The sequence below is a fragment of the Vombatus ursinus genome, unplaced genomic scaffold, assembly GCF_900497805.2.
Source record: "Vombatus ursinus unplaced genomic scaffold, bare-nosed wombat genome assembly UNPS02014847.1, whole genome shotgun sequence".
Lineage (NCBI taxonomy): Eukaryota > Metazoa > Chordata > Mammalia > Diprotodontia > Vombatidae > Vombatus > Vombatus ursinus.
Genome location: NW_020954625.1, coordinates 5,751,030 through 5,768,874, shown reverse-complemented (window position 1 = coordinate 5,768,874; position 17,845 = coordinate 5,751,030). Strand labels below are relative to the sequence as shown.

Sequence of the window (17,845 nt, the reverse complement as noted above, 5' to 3'; positions counted from 1 at the left end):
GCCAGTTATTACCAGTGTGGTTAGCTACGTTAAAATATTTCTGTTTGCAAAGTTGGACAATGAAAATCTGCATATATTGCTTCTTGAGGAGAAAGAAGTGTAAACTGCTACTTGGTAATCATCTTGATTCCTCATTAACTAGAACAATACTGAAAAATTAAACTCATTACTCCCTTTCATAAACCAGCAATGAAGTTTTATAGCACTATCTGGAGAAAAGTAAGTGTGTTAGTGGTCATACCAATCCATATTTAAATCAACTTGATACGTGTCAAGATAAGAGTGACTGCTATGTATGAGTGTTATCTAGGTCATGTGACCCAACAAGATGGAAGACTAGACATTTTCTCCAACACTCGTGAATCCTTGGACCTCTCCAGAAATAAAAGATAAGGCATTTGTAATTATCTGTGCAAATTAAGATATGCTAAGAACCCTGATGAAGTAACAGTTTTATGAACTGACAACCAAGAAGGCTAATCCCAATCTCTAATATGCTCATTCAACACTTTCTCCACCAGCTGTATAATGGGTCCCATAGGGTTGTGTTCTGGGATCTCTTCGACATTTTCCTTGATGTTACTGTCATCTTTGCTGGCACAACCTTCACCCTTCCCCTCAGCCATTTACTCTGCTCTCCCCATCATCCTGTGGCAACAAGCAACAAAACTCAACTTTCCCCATCCTTACCTGTGAGGAGGAGACGGAGTACAAGAAAATGGAAGCTCGCCTTCTGTTCTGTAACAACACTCAGCCAGAGAATTAAGGAACAGAGCGAACTAGGGCAGGACACCAGCATGGGGGAAAGGCTCCATCAGGTTGGAAGAAAAGGGGGACTGGCTCCCAGCCGAGGCCATTTCTGTCCTTTGAGAAGACCTGTCTAACAGACTGAGGCTAGTGAAAAGTGAATTCCCTAGTGTGGGAGGAAGCTAAGAAAGCTTTGATGTCTAGTCCTTAGGGGAACTTTCATCAAAGAAGGAGTCAGAGAGTGAAAAGTAGGGAAATATAAGGAAAAAAGACTGAAATTGACAAAGACCTCAGAAGGAAGTAAACTTGGTTAAAACCCTTGAACGTGCATAGATAAGCCAACAGGGACTATATTAATAACAGAGGGGAAGATAGCCTTCAGGACATCTAAAAAAGTCCAAATACTTCTGAATAAATACTTCAAGACAAAGCAAAGGCAGCACCTGGTGAGGCAGAGGACCCTGTGGATTCCCAAGGGAGCATGGACCCACAGCAGTATATTCCCAGATGTTTGAAGAGATAAATAAGAACCATGAAAACAGGATTTATTGGCCTGCACAGTAGAAATAATTTGCAAAAAAGTAAAAACTTGAATAGTGGCAAGTCGTACTACCTACCCCAAAAAAACCCAAGAGAGAGATAACTGATTGGAAATGCAAATACACAGAATTTTAGGACAGTTTGGAAGAATATTCAGTGCTTATGGCAATGCCTGTTTGATAAAAATGACAACCCCATCAAAACAATTTACAGTTATAATGCTATCAGTCTATTAAAGTGATACTTTATGGAACTCAATAAAATAGTGATAAAATTCATTTGAAGAAACAAAAAAATCTAGAATAAAAGTAGTGCTTATTTGATAAAAACTGTTGGGGAAAAAAATGGAAAGCAGTCTGGCAGAAATCAAACTTAGATAACATCTTATGCCACATTTCATGATAAATTCAAAATAAATTTGTGATATTAAAGATTACAACATAAAAATTTTTTTAAAGGAGATTATATATCTTTTACAGCTATGGGTAAGAGATATATTTTTAAGCAAGGGGTAGAGGCAATTGCAAAAGATAAAATAGTTAACTTTGACTACAGAGTTATCTTTGTAACTAAAAAGATATACAAACAAAATTAATACATACAAGATAAATGGTTAAAAAACTCTTTGCATCAAATTTCCCAGATAAGGGTTTGGTATCCAAGATACATAATCATTATATGAGCAGAATCCATTCATTTCCTTAATCAGTAAATAATCAAAGGATATGAACAAACAGTTCTTAAAAGAATTGCCAATTACTAACAACCAGATGGAAGAAGGCTCCAAATCACTAATAATAAGACAAATAAAAATTAGAACAACCCTGAAGTTTCCCCTCATACCTTGCAAATTGGCAGAAATGGCAAAAAAATGTTGGAGGTGCTATTGAGACAATAGGTAAACCAGTGCATTGCTGGTGGAACTGTGAATCAGTAAAACTATTTTGGAAAGCAGTTTGTAATTAAGCAAATAATAATGATTAAAATGACCATACCCTTTGATCCAGAGATTCCACTACTAGGCTTATAATATGAGGACTTGATTGATAAAGAAGTCTTCATATACATCAAAATATAGCAGCACTTTTTGTGATAGCAAAGGATTGAAAACAAAGTCGATGCCCATCGATTGATAAAGCTGTCAAATTATGGTCCGTGAAAAATATTACAACACAGAGAGAGATGAAGAATAATGAAATTAATTTGGAGTTGTCCAGCAAGAAATCATTGCCTTTAGACCCATTACCGTCATGGAATCTTACTATGCTGTGAGAAATGTGTGTGATAAATACAGAGAAACATTGGTGAAGAAGGAAGTCAACAGAGCCAAGAAAACAACAGACACACTGACTACAGCAACGTAAATGGAAAGAAAACCAGAAAATTAAAAGTGACTTTGGCAAAATTACAACCAAGCATGGCCCCAAAGAAGATATCTCCATTCTGCTCTTTTGAGAGCAGCAGTTCCATGGATGTGCTACCTTGTGTATCTTTTCAGACCTTTTCTATGCCATTTATTAGTTTTGCCAGTTTCTCTTCTTTTTTGTTTTTTCTTTAAAAAACATTCGTTATATGAGATGGCTCTTGGAGGGATATCTGGAGAAATTCTGGTGTTGCAAAAATAAAAATAATGATATGACTTATGTTATACTAAAATCTAGAAGAAACATATCAAAGTTAAATATGTGCAAAATATCACTAGACTTTTGCAGGTGTTTTCAAATCATTTCTGAAAATATAATTAATGGATAAAGCATTAAATATGAAGGAACAGTTTAATGGACTTGTATTCTGATTAAAAATTCTACAGTCTTACCTGGAAGTAAAAATTCTGCATTATAACCAAGAAAATGTTATATTAAATAAAATTGTAGGTCCCTGGCTTCAGTTTCTTTTGTTGCTGTTGAATTTTTCCGGCCATCAGCTCAGAGACTGATAGAGGAGAAGGGGGCAGTGGATGCATTGGCAGCAGCATTAGCGCACATCTCAGGGGCCTCCTCTTTCGAACCTCGATCCTTGATCAACTCTGATAAGGTACAAATCCTTGGGGCAGCGATGATGGAGGGCAGCAGATTCTAACTGAACCTCGATAAATGTGCCTTAGTACTGTGATTGTTTAACTCCCTTAATGTGCCATGCTTCCTGTGTCCTGTGTCAGCAAAACATGTTTGTGCTGTTAGGCATTCTCTCTCAAGAAATTTCCTCCTTCAGGAAATGCTGTCATACATCTATCCCAAATCATAATCTTGGGAAGGACCCAAATACAAAAATTCTTTGAAGCAACCTTGACAGATGGCCATCCACTCTCTCCTTAAACATGTTCAGCAGTGGAGAGCGTGGACTTCCCCTCTAGACAGGCCTGTCACTCAGAAGATCTTCCTTTAATGGAGGGGAGATGTGCTTCCCTGAAACTTCCCCACAGTGGTCCTGGTGCTGCCATGCTCCCCTCAGGGAAGCCCCTTGGATTGATCTTGTCTTTTAGCTGTTCTCCTTTTCACCTCAGCCCCTGCAGATAACCACGTCTGTTTCTCCTCTCCCCAAGGTCCCACTGATACCCTGTCATCAAATCTCAATGTTTCTCTGTTCATGGTTGCTTGTAGCCCTCTTCTCTCTGCTCCCACGTTCATGCCTATCCTTCATCCTCCTCTCTGGTGCATCTTCCACTCAGTGACCTAAAGAACAGAACTAAAAATTTCTAAAGTACTCAGTGCTCCCTGTTGCCTAACCTGGCTCCAACCTTCCTTTCCAGCCTCATTAGACTTTTCTCCCATCCTGAATTCTGCTGTCCTGCTGAACTTTCCTGCCTGCTTCACCCATTTAACACTCCTATGCCTCTGGGCCTTTGTACTGGCCGGAGATGCACCTTCACCGCACCTTTGCCTTGTGGGACACCGTGATCGTTTGCCACTTTCTGCATGAAGCTTGTCCTGGCCGTCCTTCCTTCCCTCCCAGCTTACTTTGTATTTTGAATATACTTATTTATATACATATGGGCTGCCCTGCTAGAATGTAAGCTCCATGAGGGCAGGGACGGTTTTATTTTGGTCCTGATATCCTGTTGGTCAGTCATTTTTCAGTCATGTCGGACTCTTCATGACCTCATTTGGGGTTTTCTTGGCAGAGATACTGGAATGGTTTACCATTTCCTTCTCCATCTCATTTTATAGATGAGGAACTGAGGCACACAGGGTTGAGTGACTTGCCCAGCGTCACACAGCTAGTAAGTGTTTGAGGCCAGAGTTGAACTCGGGGAGACTTCTCTTCTTGACTCCAGACCTGGAGCTCTGTGCACTATGGGGCCACCTGGCTCCCCTTTTATCCCTCGTCTCCATCTTCTAATAGGTATTTAGTAGATGCCTGTTGACTCATTGGCTGGTTACCTTTTTGGGATACTAGTTTATCAGTATCTGTCTTAAAATGTAGTACCTGAAATTGAACACAGTGCAGTAGATGTGGTCTGACCACATGGAGAACAAGTAATAGCTGACCTTGTACATAGAGCCTTAAAGGTTACAAAAGTGATTTACATACATTATCTCATTTGCCTCTAACAAATCCTCGAGGCAGATGTAATTATTATCCCCATTTTACTGATGAGGAAGCTGAGGCTTAGAAAAGCAAAGCACATTTACCCATGGTAACACAACCAGAGGGACAGAATCCAAAGCTCTTCTGACTTTTCGACAATACCAAGCCAAGTAGCATATAATTGTGACTTCCATTGACCCTAACCTTTCACTTCTGTTAATGCAACCTAAGATACCTGTCTTTCTCATAGTAGTGATCTTGTCTCAGAAGGATCTTCCTATGAAGTGTTGGAGTTGATTTCATGAACCCAAAACGCACAACTTTGTTTCTCTCTATTAACTTTTGTGTTGTTGGTTTTAGCTCAGGGCCGCAGGCTGAGATCTGAGTAACATTCAATTTATAAGAACTGAGCAGTTTAAAACCTATTCTTTTTCTTTAAATATGCAGTGAACTTCAAAAGCAGAAAGCGACAGTTCTACTACAGCGGTCTTCCTCTTTTCATTTTGTTTTCTGTATTAATGAGACATTTTGGTCATCTGGCCTGTTCATATAAGAAGTCTCTTATATGCAGTATAAACCACCTCTTTTCCAGTTTGTTCCCATTTGAATAATGCCTTACTCTTTTGTGCTTTATAGTGTTCAGAACAGCTTTACGTGCATTACCTCATTTGACCCTCCGCAGTGTGAGGCCAACAAGGGGTGACATCCTCATTCCTTTCCTACTTTTGGTAGTTTGTGGGACCTGTCTGTGGTGACACCATAAGAAGTAGCAGAGCGCTACCAAGAGCTGGGCCTAGAACCTCGTCCTCCACCTCCTGCTGCGCTATTGTCTGTCTGCCACATGAAGAAGCATATACCAGTGTTTTACTGAATATTGATTTTTTGAAATTTCTAACTGCTTCAAAAACTACTAAAATGCTGCAGCAAATGAACAATGCAGATAATATGGCGCTGTTTGTTGATTTATTCAGTAAATGCTGAATCCTCTATTTGAGATATTCTGCCAGATGCTGTGGGGCATATTGAATGACTTTTAGGTGCTCAGTCTTGTTATAGTAATTCTCTATATTTTAAATTATATTAGAAAACAAAAGTTATGTTGCCTAATGGATTTTCTAGCTAATTTACCAAAATGAAAATGCTTGTAATTATGAGTGTTTGCAAGATCTGCATTAGCATGTGATTCATAATGTCTTTGTCTTGCTTCATGCATGTGGTTTTAAAGGCAAAATCTGCTTTCTTTCATTATCCTAAAATCCATACTCCCTGTTGACTGTGATCTTTACTCCTGAAGGGATTTGTGACTATGATTCTGCAAAGTCCAGAAGAGTTACAGGACATCAGCACTGCTAGGAAGGAGCTCAGCAGGAAGCTGAGTAGTGACACCATGTCCCGAATAGTCCGCATGTGCCTCCTAAAAGGGAAAATGGTAGGTGTCACAATTCCTCTACAAAGCTTTGTAACCAAATGAAAACTGTTTAGAAGGTTAGCAGGTTTGGGACTTTGTTTTTTACAGTACAGAAAATATGATTTCTGATTTGCTAGCTTATATCTGATAAAATCTCCATAGAAAGCTAAAAGTCACTCTTGTTGTTTCACCAAATCCAAAATTCCTTAGAAGTAGGCATAATTTCTTAGTCTTTGAAGTAACTTCTGTTAATTCAAGTTGGACTGATGTTTTGGTCTGGCATCCTAACACATAGGCAGTTTTGGAGGAGGGGTAGGTATTTGATTACACTTTGTAACTTTGGGCCTTAGAGACAATGACATAAAACTACCCATTTTTAAAGTTATTATTATACTTGGATGGGGTTTCACTTAACCTTTCTCTTAAAAAAAAATGTAAACTGCTGGGAGATTACCATCAAAGCCTATTTTAGGGAAGATTGCCTCCTAAATATTTCAAACTTAAAGAAAGTTTTACCATTCTCTTTCCAGGGTGTATGCTTCGATATTCCAACAAGTGAGTCAGAACTGATGCAGGTAATCTTTTTTATGCCTACTTTTAGAAGAATATTAAACCAGCTGTTCTGAGTACTATTGTACCGTGAAATTAACTGATTGCTGCAAGTTGTTGCTTGCTTTAAAAAAAAAAAACAAACTTTCCTATATTCTGAACTTAAACACTGAAAAAATAACATTTCCATATACACAGTAAAGCACACAAATAGGATTCTACATGACATCGCAGATCTCCACCTTACACTCCCTGCTCTTCTCTTAAAAGTTTACAACATTCCTAACAACTATAATATAGCATCCCCAAACAAATCCTGGAACAGCAGGGACCAGCAAAAAGATGGGGTGAAACAATCTTTTAGCCCAAGAAACTTAGAAGAAAGGTCTGTCTCACTCCGGTGAAAGGGGAATGCAGTCTAGGACAGGAAGTGTCCCAGCAAGCCCCACTTCAGGAAACCAGTGGGAGATCCTGAGCCATGGAGCAGGCAAATGTCAACTCCAGGAACACCCTCCCGCTCGCTCCCCTGTGCCTCAACCTAGCCAGGGGAAGGACAGACTCCAGCTCCACATGCTTTAGCATAGACCCCAGCAAACAGGTAGGCTCCAACCCTATGGGTGCCTATGCAAACAGGCAGCCATGAGCACCAGCCAACCATGTGCTTCAGCATATCCCTGGGCAAACAGACACCTGCCAGCAGCCAAACCACCACGTGCTTCAGTGTAACCCCAGAAAAATGCAGAAACACCCTGTCACTCTCAGCACACGCCAGACACCAGCGCTAGGACCCCGGCTCATCACCAGGTAAACTGCTAGACCCGCTATGGCCTCTAGCACCACCAGCCACCCTCCTACCCTATTCCTCAGCACAGTACCAGACATGAGCGTCCTTCGTGAGTCTTAGGGCAACATCAGTGTAGTACCAGGTAAACAACCAGGGCCTACAGCACCTGGCACAAGAAGCCTGAGACAGTGCTCCTTCCATCCTGGGTGCAGAGTTCAAATTTAAAAGAGGAAAAAAGCCAAAAATCACTAGCAAAAAACCAACAAGAAAAGAATCTGACCATAGAAAGTTGTTATGGTGACAGGGAAGGTCAAGACACAAACTCAGAAGTGGGTAACAATGACAAAACACCTATGGGCAACATCCCAGAGTTAAAATGGGAAGTGATCTCAAGCCCAGGAGGAACTCATGGAAAAACTCAAAAAGGAGCTTAAAAAGAGAGTAAGAGTGACGCAAGAGAATTATGAAAAAAGAGCCAACAGCTTGGAAAAAGAAAACAACTGCTTAAAAAGTACAGCTGGCCAAATGGAAAAAGAAGTACAAAAGCTAACTGAGGGAAACAACTTTTTAGAATTGGGCAAGTAGAAGCTAATGACTTTGTAAGACATCAAAAATGAATCAGATTCAGAAAAATGAAAAAAAAATTGAGGAGAATGTAAAATACCTCATTGGAAAAACAACTGACCTGGAAAATAGATCTAGGAGAGGCAATGTCAGAATCATTGTACTACCTGGAAGCCATAATCAAAAGGAGGATCTGGACAGGATCTTTCAAGAAGGAAAACTGTCTTGATATCTTGGAACCAGAGGGCAAAATAGACACTGAAAGAATCCACTGATAATCTCAGGAAAGAGATCCCAAAATAAAAACTCCAAGGAACATTATAGCCAAATTATAGAACTACCAGGTAAAGAAAAAAATACTGCAAGTGACTGGAAAGAAACAATTCGAATATTGGGGAGCAACAATCATATTACACAGTATTTAGCAGCTGTAACATGAAAGGATTGGAGGTCAGGGAAATGATATTCAGGAACCACAACCAAGAATCACTTATGAGGCGAAATTAAGCATGATACATCAAGGGAAAAAATGGTCATTCGGTGAAATAGAAGGACTTCAAGCTTTTATAAAGACACAACCAGAATTGAACAAAAAATTTGATCTCCAATATCAAGATCAAAGAGAAGCCTAAAAAGGGGAAAGAAAACATAAGAGTTTCAATGGAGCTGAACTGTTTACGTCACCACATGGGAAGATGATACTCGTAATTCTTCTAGGGGCAGCTAGGTGGCGCAGTGGATAGAACGCTGGCCTTGGAGTGAGGAGGACCTGAGTTCAAATCCAGCTTCAGATACGTGACACTTACTAGCTGTGTGACCCTGGGCAAGTCACTTAATCCCAATTGCCTCCAAAAAAAGCGTTTGGTTTGATATTTGTAAATTTTTTTTTTGGCTTTTTGGTGAGGCAATCATCATGTGTCTGAGACTGGATTTGAACTCGGGTCCTCCTGACTCCAAGGTCAGAGCTCTACCCACTGCGCCACCTACCTGCCCCGATACTCGTAATACTTTAAAAAATTGTACCACTAATAGTACACTAGAAGGAAATTATATATAGACAGAGGGTACTGATATAAGGTGAATTTGAGGGAATGACAAAAATAATTAAGTGATGAGAAAGAGGAGTACATTGGGGGCAGAAGGAAGGGAGAGATAGAATGAGGTAAATTATTTCACATGAAGAAATGTGAAAAACCTATTAAACAGTGGAGGGAAAGATGGTGGGGCAAGGGGTATTGTTTGAACTTTACTCATCAGAATTGGCTCAAAGAGGGAATAATAAACACAGTCAGTTGAATATAGAAATCTATCTTACCCAACAGGAAAGTAGGAAGGGAGGAGATTAAGTAAGGGGAGGGGGTACTGACAGAAGAGAGGGCAGACTTGGGGGAGGTCTTAGAAACAAAGCACTGTTGAGGGAAGAGGTGAAAGGAGAGAGAGAGAGCAAACAGGAGGAAAAGATGGAGGGAAATGCATAGTTAGTAATCATAACTGTGAATGTGAACACGATAAACTCTCCCATAAAACGGAAGCAGATGGCAGAGTGGATCAAAACCAGAATCCTACAGTGTGTTGTTTACAAGAAACACACTTGAAGCAGAGAGACACACCGAGTGAAAGTAAGGGGCTAGAGCAGAATCTGTTATGCTTTGGCTCAAGCAAAAAAGTAGGGGTAGCAATCCAGATCTCAGACGAAGCAAAAATAGACCTCATTAAAAGAGATAAGGAAGGCAACTACATCTTGCTAAAAGATACCATAGACAATGAAGTAATATCAATACTAAACACATGCACCAAGTGGCATGGCATCCATATTCTTAGAGAAGTTAAGTGAGTTACAGGTTCATGACCAAATGAGATAAGAGAGCATTATGAAAATGTAAAATATATAATTTTGACTATATTAAATTTAAAAACTTTTGCACAAACAAAACCAGTGCAACCAATATTAGAAAGAAAGCCAAAAACTGGGAAACAATCTTTACAGCATGTGTCTCTGGAAGAGGCCTCATTTCTCAAATATGTAGAGAACTGAGTCAAATTTATAAGAATACAAGCCCATTCATTCCCCAATTGATAAATGGTCAAAGGATATGAACAGGCAGTTTTCAGATGAAGAAATCAAAGCTATCCATAGGCATATGAAGAAGTAATCTAAATCACTTGATTAGAGAAATGCAAATTAAAACAATTTTGAGGTACCACCTCATACCTATCAGGTTGGCTAATATGACAGAAAAGGAAAATGACAAATATTGGAGAGAGAGAATGTGGGGAAATTGGGACATTAAAATGCACTGTTGGTGGAGTTGTGAACTGATCCAACCATTCTGGAGAGCAATTTGGAACTATGCCCAAAGGGCGACCAGACTGATCCCTTTGATCTAGCAATAGCACTACTGTATGCCAAAGAGATCATAAAAAAGGGGAAAAAGACCCACATGTGCAAAAATGTTTATAGCAGCCCTTTTTGTAGTGGCAAAATATTGGAAATAGAGGGGCTGTCCATCAATAGGGGAATGGGTGAACAAGTTGTGGCATGTGAATGTAATGGAATACTGTTGCGCAGTAAGAAATGATGAACAGGCAGAATAAAGAAAAATCTGGAAAGACTTGTACAAACTGATACAAAGTGAAATGAGCAGAACCAGGAAAACACTGTATGATGATCAATTATGAATGACTCAGCTCTTCTCAGCAACACAGTGATCCAAGATAAATACAAAGGACTCATGAAGGAAAATGTTATCCCCATCCAGATAAAGAAATGATGGACTCTGAAAGGAAATCAAAGCATACTTTTTTCTACTTCATTCTTATTTATGCTTTTTTTTCCTTTTAATCTGTTTCTTTCACAATTGTTACTAATACAGAAATTTGTTTTACATGATAGCAAATGTAAAACCTATATAAAATTATTGTCTATCATTTTAGGAAGAAAGAGGGGGAAGAAGGGAGGGAGAAAAATTTGGAACTCAAAATCTTGTAAAAATGAATGCTAAAAATTGTCTTGACGTAATTGGGCGAAAATACTATTAAAAAATGAAAAAAGTATATAACAAATTCTTCAAGTTACTTTCAAAACCCTCCTGCTTGCTTGTTCTTCCTTCTGAACTTTTTTCTTCTGTGCGTTTAAGAAAGTGTTACGATGGCGCTCTTTTTTTGGGGGGATGGGGGGAAGGCAGCATCACTATCATAACTTGTTTGGAAATGTTGGTCCATTTTCTATTGACAGTGAACCTTCTGTGTACCATTACAAGAACAGTAGATACCCATTATCACACAGTGAGATATGATGGGGCAAATCAAATCCCTTAACTACTTAAGGTGAACACCTCACATAAGTTTGTAAACTTAAGATTCCTTATCTCCTGACTCCAGTGTTACACTGAAAGCTCATTTATTTCTCCTAATCAGGAATGAGTTTTTTCATACCCTTTTTCCCTTGGTAATTTGAACTTTCCCTTTTAGCCATCATATAAAAAACAAAACTATTGGGATGCTAATATTTCTGGAATACATCACAAATTCTATTGATTGATGTAGTGCTCTGATGCTTCATTGTGACATGGAGGTGACCCTGGCTTCTTGAGGGCTAGTCCAACCACACTGGAAGGATTTCCAGGACAGGACAGGTGATGGACTCCTGATCTGAAGCTCAAGCTTGACTTGGTTTTGTGAGGGAGGCATCAGCAGCTCGGCCAAAAGATGATGGATGTATCAGCTGCTGCAGCCTTCCAAACTAAGGGCCGTGAAGGTTCGGATTTGCCCATGTGGAAAAAGTAATGCCACACGGACAGAACTGCAGGCCTTGGAAGTATTGCACACTTCATGGCCTTCTAAAGGGTCTAGCATTGGAGTCCGAAGGCCTGGGCTTGAGCAAATCCTGCCTCACTGTACGAATATAGGCAGGCGGCAGTAATGGTCCTTGTACTGCCTGGAACATCATTGTCAGCATTAGTTAGTACTTTGTGTCTTAAATTCTTGGAGCTTTTCATGGTTTGGTCTCTTGCCTGGTTTTTCTCATTCCAGATGATGTTTTTTCTTATGCTTTAGAGCATAGAAAATTGACATCCTAAATAGTTGGTTTAGACTGGTGGTTCTTAACCTTTTTGGTGTCCATCTAGTAAAGCCTATGGACCCCCTCTTAGAATAATGTTTTTTTTTTGTTTTTTTTTTAATTTTTATTTATTTTTTATTTTTTTATTAATTTATTTTGATTTATTGACAATCACTTCCATAAGCTTTTGAGTTTTAAGTTTTCTTCCCCTCCCTCCTCACCTCCTTCCCCAGGACAGCACGCTATCTGATATAGACTATACATATACATTCCTATTAAACCTATCTTCACAGTAGTGATGTTGTAAGTAAGAATTAGAACCAATAGGAGGAACCACCAGAAAGAGGAAACAAAGTACAACAGAAGAAAAAAAAACAGCAAATAGTATGCTTTCGATCTGCTTTCAAAGTCCATAGTTCTTTCTTTGGATGTGGATAGCATTTTCCATCATGAGGCCTTTGGAGATGAATTAGATCCTTGCATTGCTGAGAAGGGTTAAATCTGTCAAAGTTAGTCATCGAACAACATGGCTGTTGCCATGTACAACGGTCTCCTGGTTCTGCTCACTTCACTCAGCATCTGACCATACAAGTCTTTACAGGTTTTTCTGAAGTCTGCCAGCTCATCATTTCTTACATACTACAACTTGTTCAGCCATTCCCTAATTGATGGGCATCCTCTCAATTTCCAATAGAATAATGTTTTAAAATACGTAAGATAGGTATAGAAATCTATCCTGCCCTACAGGAAAATAGAAGGGGAAGGGGATGGGGGGGGAGTGTGATAGAAGGGAAGGCAGATTGGGGGAAGGGGTATTCAGAAGTCTTGGGTGGGGAGAGGGGAGAGATGGGGAGAAAATGTGGAACTCAAAATCTTGTAGAAGTGAATGTTGAAAACTGAAAATAAAGGGGGAAAAAATCCAAAATGGCTACTAAGATTGAAGAAAAATGTCTGAAACCAACTTTGTATATTGCAGCATTCTGTATTTTAACAATAAATTGAGTATATATGGAAAAAATAAATAAATCAATACATAAAACACAGGATTACAAAGGGAACACAAAACATTCACAAACCTTATGTTACAAACCCCTCTATTAAATAATTCTAAAATTAAAGAGATTCAGAGCCTCTCAAGGGCTGTCACTCATGAGCTTTGTTTCTTATTTTTGGGCTTCTCAGAGACCCTTTTCCACTTCCTGGCTTTTGTCTACATCCTCTTACTTTAGCTAGCTGGATAAATGACTCCTGAATGACATGGGGTGCTGCAGTTTTTTGAAAGGGGTTTCTGCTTACTTCTGGAATCATTGTGTGTAATTTTTATTAATCCCGTAAATTGTCCTCACAGGCAGAGTGGAATGATTCAGACTGGATATTATCAGTGCCAGATGCGTTACCAGAATTAGAAGAATATTATGACGGAAGGAGACCATCCAACACAAGACAGAGAGGTGGCCGGTCAGGTGGCCGCTTTGGAGGAGGACGGTCAGGTGGCCGTTCTGGTGGCCGGCAAGGTGGTGGCCGGTCAGGTGGCCGGCAGGGTGGTGGCCGATCAAGGAGTCGACAAGACAACAGGAGGCGTGGAGGTGGAAATAGATCAAGAAGTCGGGGCAAGAAACGAAGTTCCAACAGTTAATTCTGCCAATATAAGCTAGTTAATTGGGTCAGATCATGTGTATCATTCACCACAAATTGGGTCTTCATAGTTGAGGGATGTATCCGCTGTTTGTAAAAGCACTTGGTCATATTTTTCAAAAATAACATTCCAACCATTCGTGTGAAAATAAATCTACTTATCCAGTTATACCTTTGAATAAAAAGAAACTTTTATTGTCTCTTTTCACTAAGTGTAAAGACTGAGTATTTCCAAAACTTCTCATTCCCTTTGCTTAAATACTTCATGAATCCATGACTTTATTGGTGTGGGTCCTGTCTCTCTACCCACTGTCTTTGTTACCCAGGCTCACAGATTCTCAAGATGAAAAAAAGATCTCCAAAGTCCTTGAGTCCAACCTGTATCTGAACAGAAATCCCCTCTACAAGACCCTGACCACAGATCTTTTAGCCTTTGTTGAAAACCCAGGGACAGAGAACCAGCCCACCCCCTTAGATGGACAGCCTGCCATCTTTTGGACACCTGGAATTGCTAGGGAGAATCTCCCTTTGAGTTTCTGTAGCTAAAAACCAGCCAGGCCTCAGGTGGTAGACATTTCTCTGTCCAGTTCAGGTTGTCAGGCAGTAAACATTGAGTCGGCTGCCAGGCCTGCTCACATCCCTCACCTGTTTGAGTTGGTAGGCCCTGTGAGAGCTTGGGCTTCACTGGCGTAGCCATCAAGAACCCAGGACCACCTTTGGGTGCTGAGGCCCTGAAAGGGCATTTGAGGAAATGTTACCCGAATTTGTACAAAGGCCACGCTCATGTTCCATTGATTCTTTCCAAGGTTTTGTGAAGGTGACAAATGCTTTGTACATTTGGGAGAGAAAATAGGCATCGGAAGAGGCCGTGTAACTGACCTCTCTGTAATAATGGAGAGGGGTAGTGAGTGGTAAGGGAAAAAAACGTTTTAGCATATGGTTCTAGCCATAAAGGGACCAGGGCTTTCGGTATATCTGTGCTGTCACTAACAGGCATTTCTTCCAGGAGGGCAGATGACAACTCATCCATGCAATTCAATAAACTGTATGTCAGACACGTTGCAATTATTATCATTTGATTCTCAAAACAATTCTTTGAGTTAGGTGCTATATTATCCCTATTTTATAGATGAGGAAACAGGTTAAGTGAATTGTCCAGGGTCACTCGGTGTCTGAGGTCATATTTGAACTCAGGTCTTACTGATTCTAAGCCTGGTGTTGTATCTACTGCACCACCTAACTGCAGTACCTGTCCTCAATGAGTTTACAATCAAATGGAAGACAACATAAAAGGAAGCTGGTAGGGGTGGGTGACGCCAGGTGGTCTCCGGCGTAGGGGCCTCATGTTCAGTAGAGTTCCAACCAAGGAGAGCTGCAGGTGGAAATCAGAGAGTTAGCACTGTTCCTTCTCATCTGGTGTGAGTTGTCCACATCCTGAATGGTGAAGGACGCCAACCCTGCATTGCCCAGCTATCCCTCTCTCTTGTAAAATGACCAGCCTACTTCCTTTTAATGCATTCGTCTCTCTCCTGGGCTGTTAGGCTCCTAGGGTATTTGATGTGTTACTTTGAACTTTTCTGTTTGAAACTGGTATGTTGGCAAAACTCCAGGATCATAGTACAGTTGAGTCTCACTCCATAGTCTTCCATGGATTGTTTGATAAGATTCACTATCATTAATGGAAAGATGCCACAGAAGAACATGTCCCATCCAGAACAAGGTGGCCTTCACATAAATACAGTGCACATCATTTTTTTGCCCTGCAGGTGCCACAGGTGAACTGTGAAGGCCTGTTTAGCCATTGTTCCTTCAGCGCCTGCTGTACCCTGTGCAGGGCATTGTGATCGAGTCAAGGGAACAAATGAAGAGATTAGACGGAAGACACTTCTAAGGACCTTAGAGCTCAGTAAGGGAAAGGACAGGGACACAATGACCTGTGCCATGAATTAGAATTGTGGAATATCTGAGCTGTAATTTTCTAGTCTTCAATTCATAGATGTGAAAACTCGCTCAAGAGGGAAATTAATTACTCGTCTAAGGGCAAATAGCCAGTTACCCTTGAACAAGAATGTCATAAAGGTATGAGAGTAAGGGCAAAATACTAAAAAGTATTTGAAGGCTGGGGAGATGGCAGCACCTGATCTGGGCTCTGAAAGATGGAAGGAATTTCCACGAGTCAAATCGAGTGTGGGGAGAGGAGGGAAGGGACAGATTCTCAGGGTAAGCACTAATAGCTCTCGCTTATATAGTGCTTTAAGGATCAGCAACTCACTTTCTTCACTTCAACCTTGTGAGAAGAGCAGTCAAAGTTACTTCACCAATTTTGAAAAGAAACCTACTTTGAGAGGCTAGTGACTCATCCAGAATCACATTTTCTTAGTGAGTGGCTGAGGTAAATTGTGTCACCTCATCTACAGCAAGAGGCTAGGTTCTACCACATGACCTCCAAAGAACTTCTTTTCCAGTTCTAATTGAGGAAGCATTCAGTTAGACTTCAGAAGAAATCACAACTAGACACAGATTTTGGGGAGTCATTTACATAGACATAACAGTTCGTTTTTGTAGTGCAGGGTAGGTACTACACATATCTTACTTTTGCACAGGAGAAATAGACTCTGAATGGTTACATGACTTAGAGTATACCAGGAGGTCTTAACTGGGGGTTCATCTCCCAAAAGGTCCATGAACTTGGATGAGAAAAATATTACCTCTTTCTTTTCACTAGCCTCTAACTGAAATTTAGCATTTCCTTCAATTATTTAAGACTATTATGAGACATCAGTACCAAAACTTAATCTTTTCTCCCCTAAAACCTTGCCCCTCCTACCTTCCCTGTTAGTATAAAGGACAACACCATCCTCCCAGTTCCTCAGGTTCACAACATAGGAGCCATCCAGGATTCTTCACTATCTCTCATCCCCCACATCCAAGATATTATAGCAAGGCCTATTTTGCCTTTGCAACATCTCTTGAATCTGTCCCTTTCTCTCTTCTAACTGCCACCTTTCGTCACTTCACACCTGCACTACTGCAAATAGCTTATGGGTGCGTCTTCCTGACTCAAGTCTCTCCCCACTCCAACACATCTTCTAGTCAGTCACCAAAGTAATTTTCCTAAAAGCACACCCGCTACTCAGTAAACCCCAGTGGCTTCCTATCACCTCCAGGAGCAAATGCAAAATGTTATTGTTGGCATTCAAAGCCCTTCATGATCTAGCCCCCTCTTATTTTTCCAGACACGTATTATTATATTCTTGGCTGACATGTATCCTTGGGTCCAGGGACACTGACCTCCTGTCTGTTCCAGGAATAACAGACTCATCTCTAGGTTCCTGGCATTTTCTTTGCCTGTCCCCCATGCTTAGAATGCTCTCACTCCTCCACTCTGACTGCTGACCTCTGTGGCTTCCTTTAAGTCTCAACTAAAATCCCATCTTCCACAGAAAGCCATCCCCAACCTCTCTTAATTCCAGTGCCTTCCGTCTCTTGGATCCTGTCTGTCCTGTATATAGCTCAATTTGTATATATTTGTTTGCTTGTCTCCCCCTATCAAATTTTAAGCTCCTCGATGGCAGGGACTGTCTTTTGCCTCTTTTTGTATCCCCAGCATTTAGCACAAGCACATAGTGGGCACTTAATAAAAATTGACTGATTGCTTGATAAGAACGGTGGGCCCTTCCTTCCTGACTTTACCAGATTGTCATAGGGGTACCAGACACAAAGAAGATGTGGAATAGATCAATCCCTAAAGTTAGAGCAGGAAGGGAGTTTAGAGATGGTCTAATCTGTTTTATTCAACAACCGTGTAAGTGCCTACTCTTAAAGTTAGCACCCTGGGGCTATGAGAATAATACAAAGTTGTAATCCAGGAGTTTACCTCCACCGGGGGAAAGGCTATTTTGGATAAGAAGTAAAGGAGAACGGGGAGATCTGGAACACTCCAGAAGGGAGACAGAGCTAACAACTGTTTTTTGAGGAACAGTGGTTCAACTTTTACTGATACTTGCAAGAAGATAAAGCCTCTCAAAGG

General features: G+C 40.4%; 1 protein-coding gene across 1 annotated transcript in view; it reads left to right on the top strand.

Annotated features, from left to right (window-relative positions):
• Positions 1-14,015, top strand: part of DDX50 (DExD-box helicase 50) — a 28,540-nt gene extending 14,525 nt beyond the window's left edge. The window contains exons 12-15 of the mRNA XM_027840638.1: positions 3,162-3,321; positions 6,110-6,244; positions 6,754-6,798; positions 13,529-14,015. Coding sequence (XP_027696439.1) covers positions 3,162-3,321; positions 6,110-6,244; positions 6,754-6,798; positions 13,529-13,816 — 628 coding nt within the window. The 3' untranslated portion in view covers positions 13,817-14,015. The remainder of the gene's footprint in view (positions 1-3,161; positions 3,322-6,109; positions 6,245-6,753; positions 6,799-13,528) is intronic.
• The last annotated feature ends 3,830 nt before the right edge of the window (positions 14,016-17,845 follow it).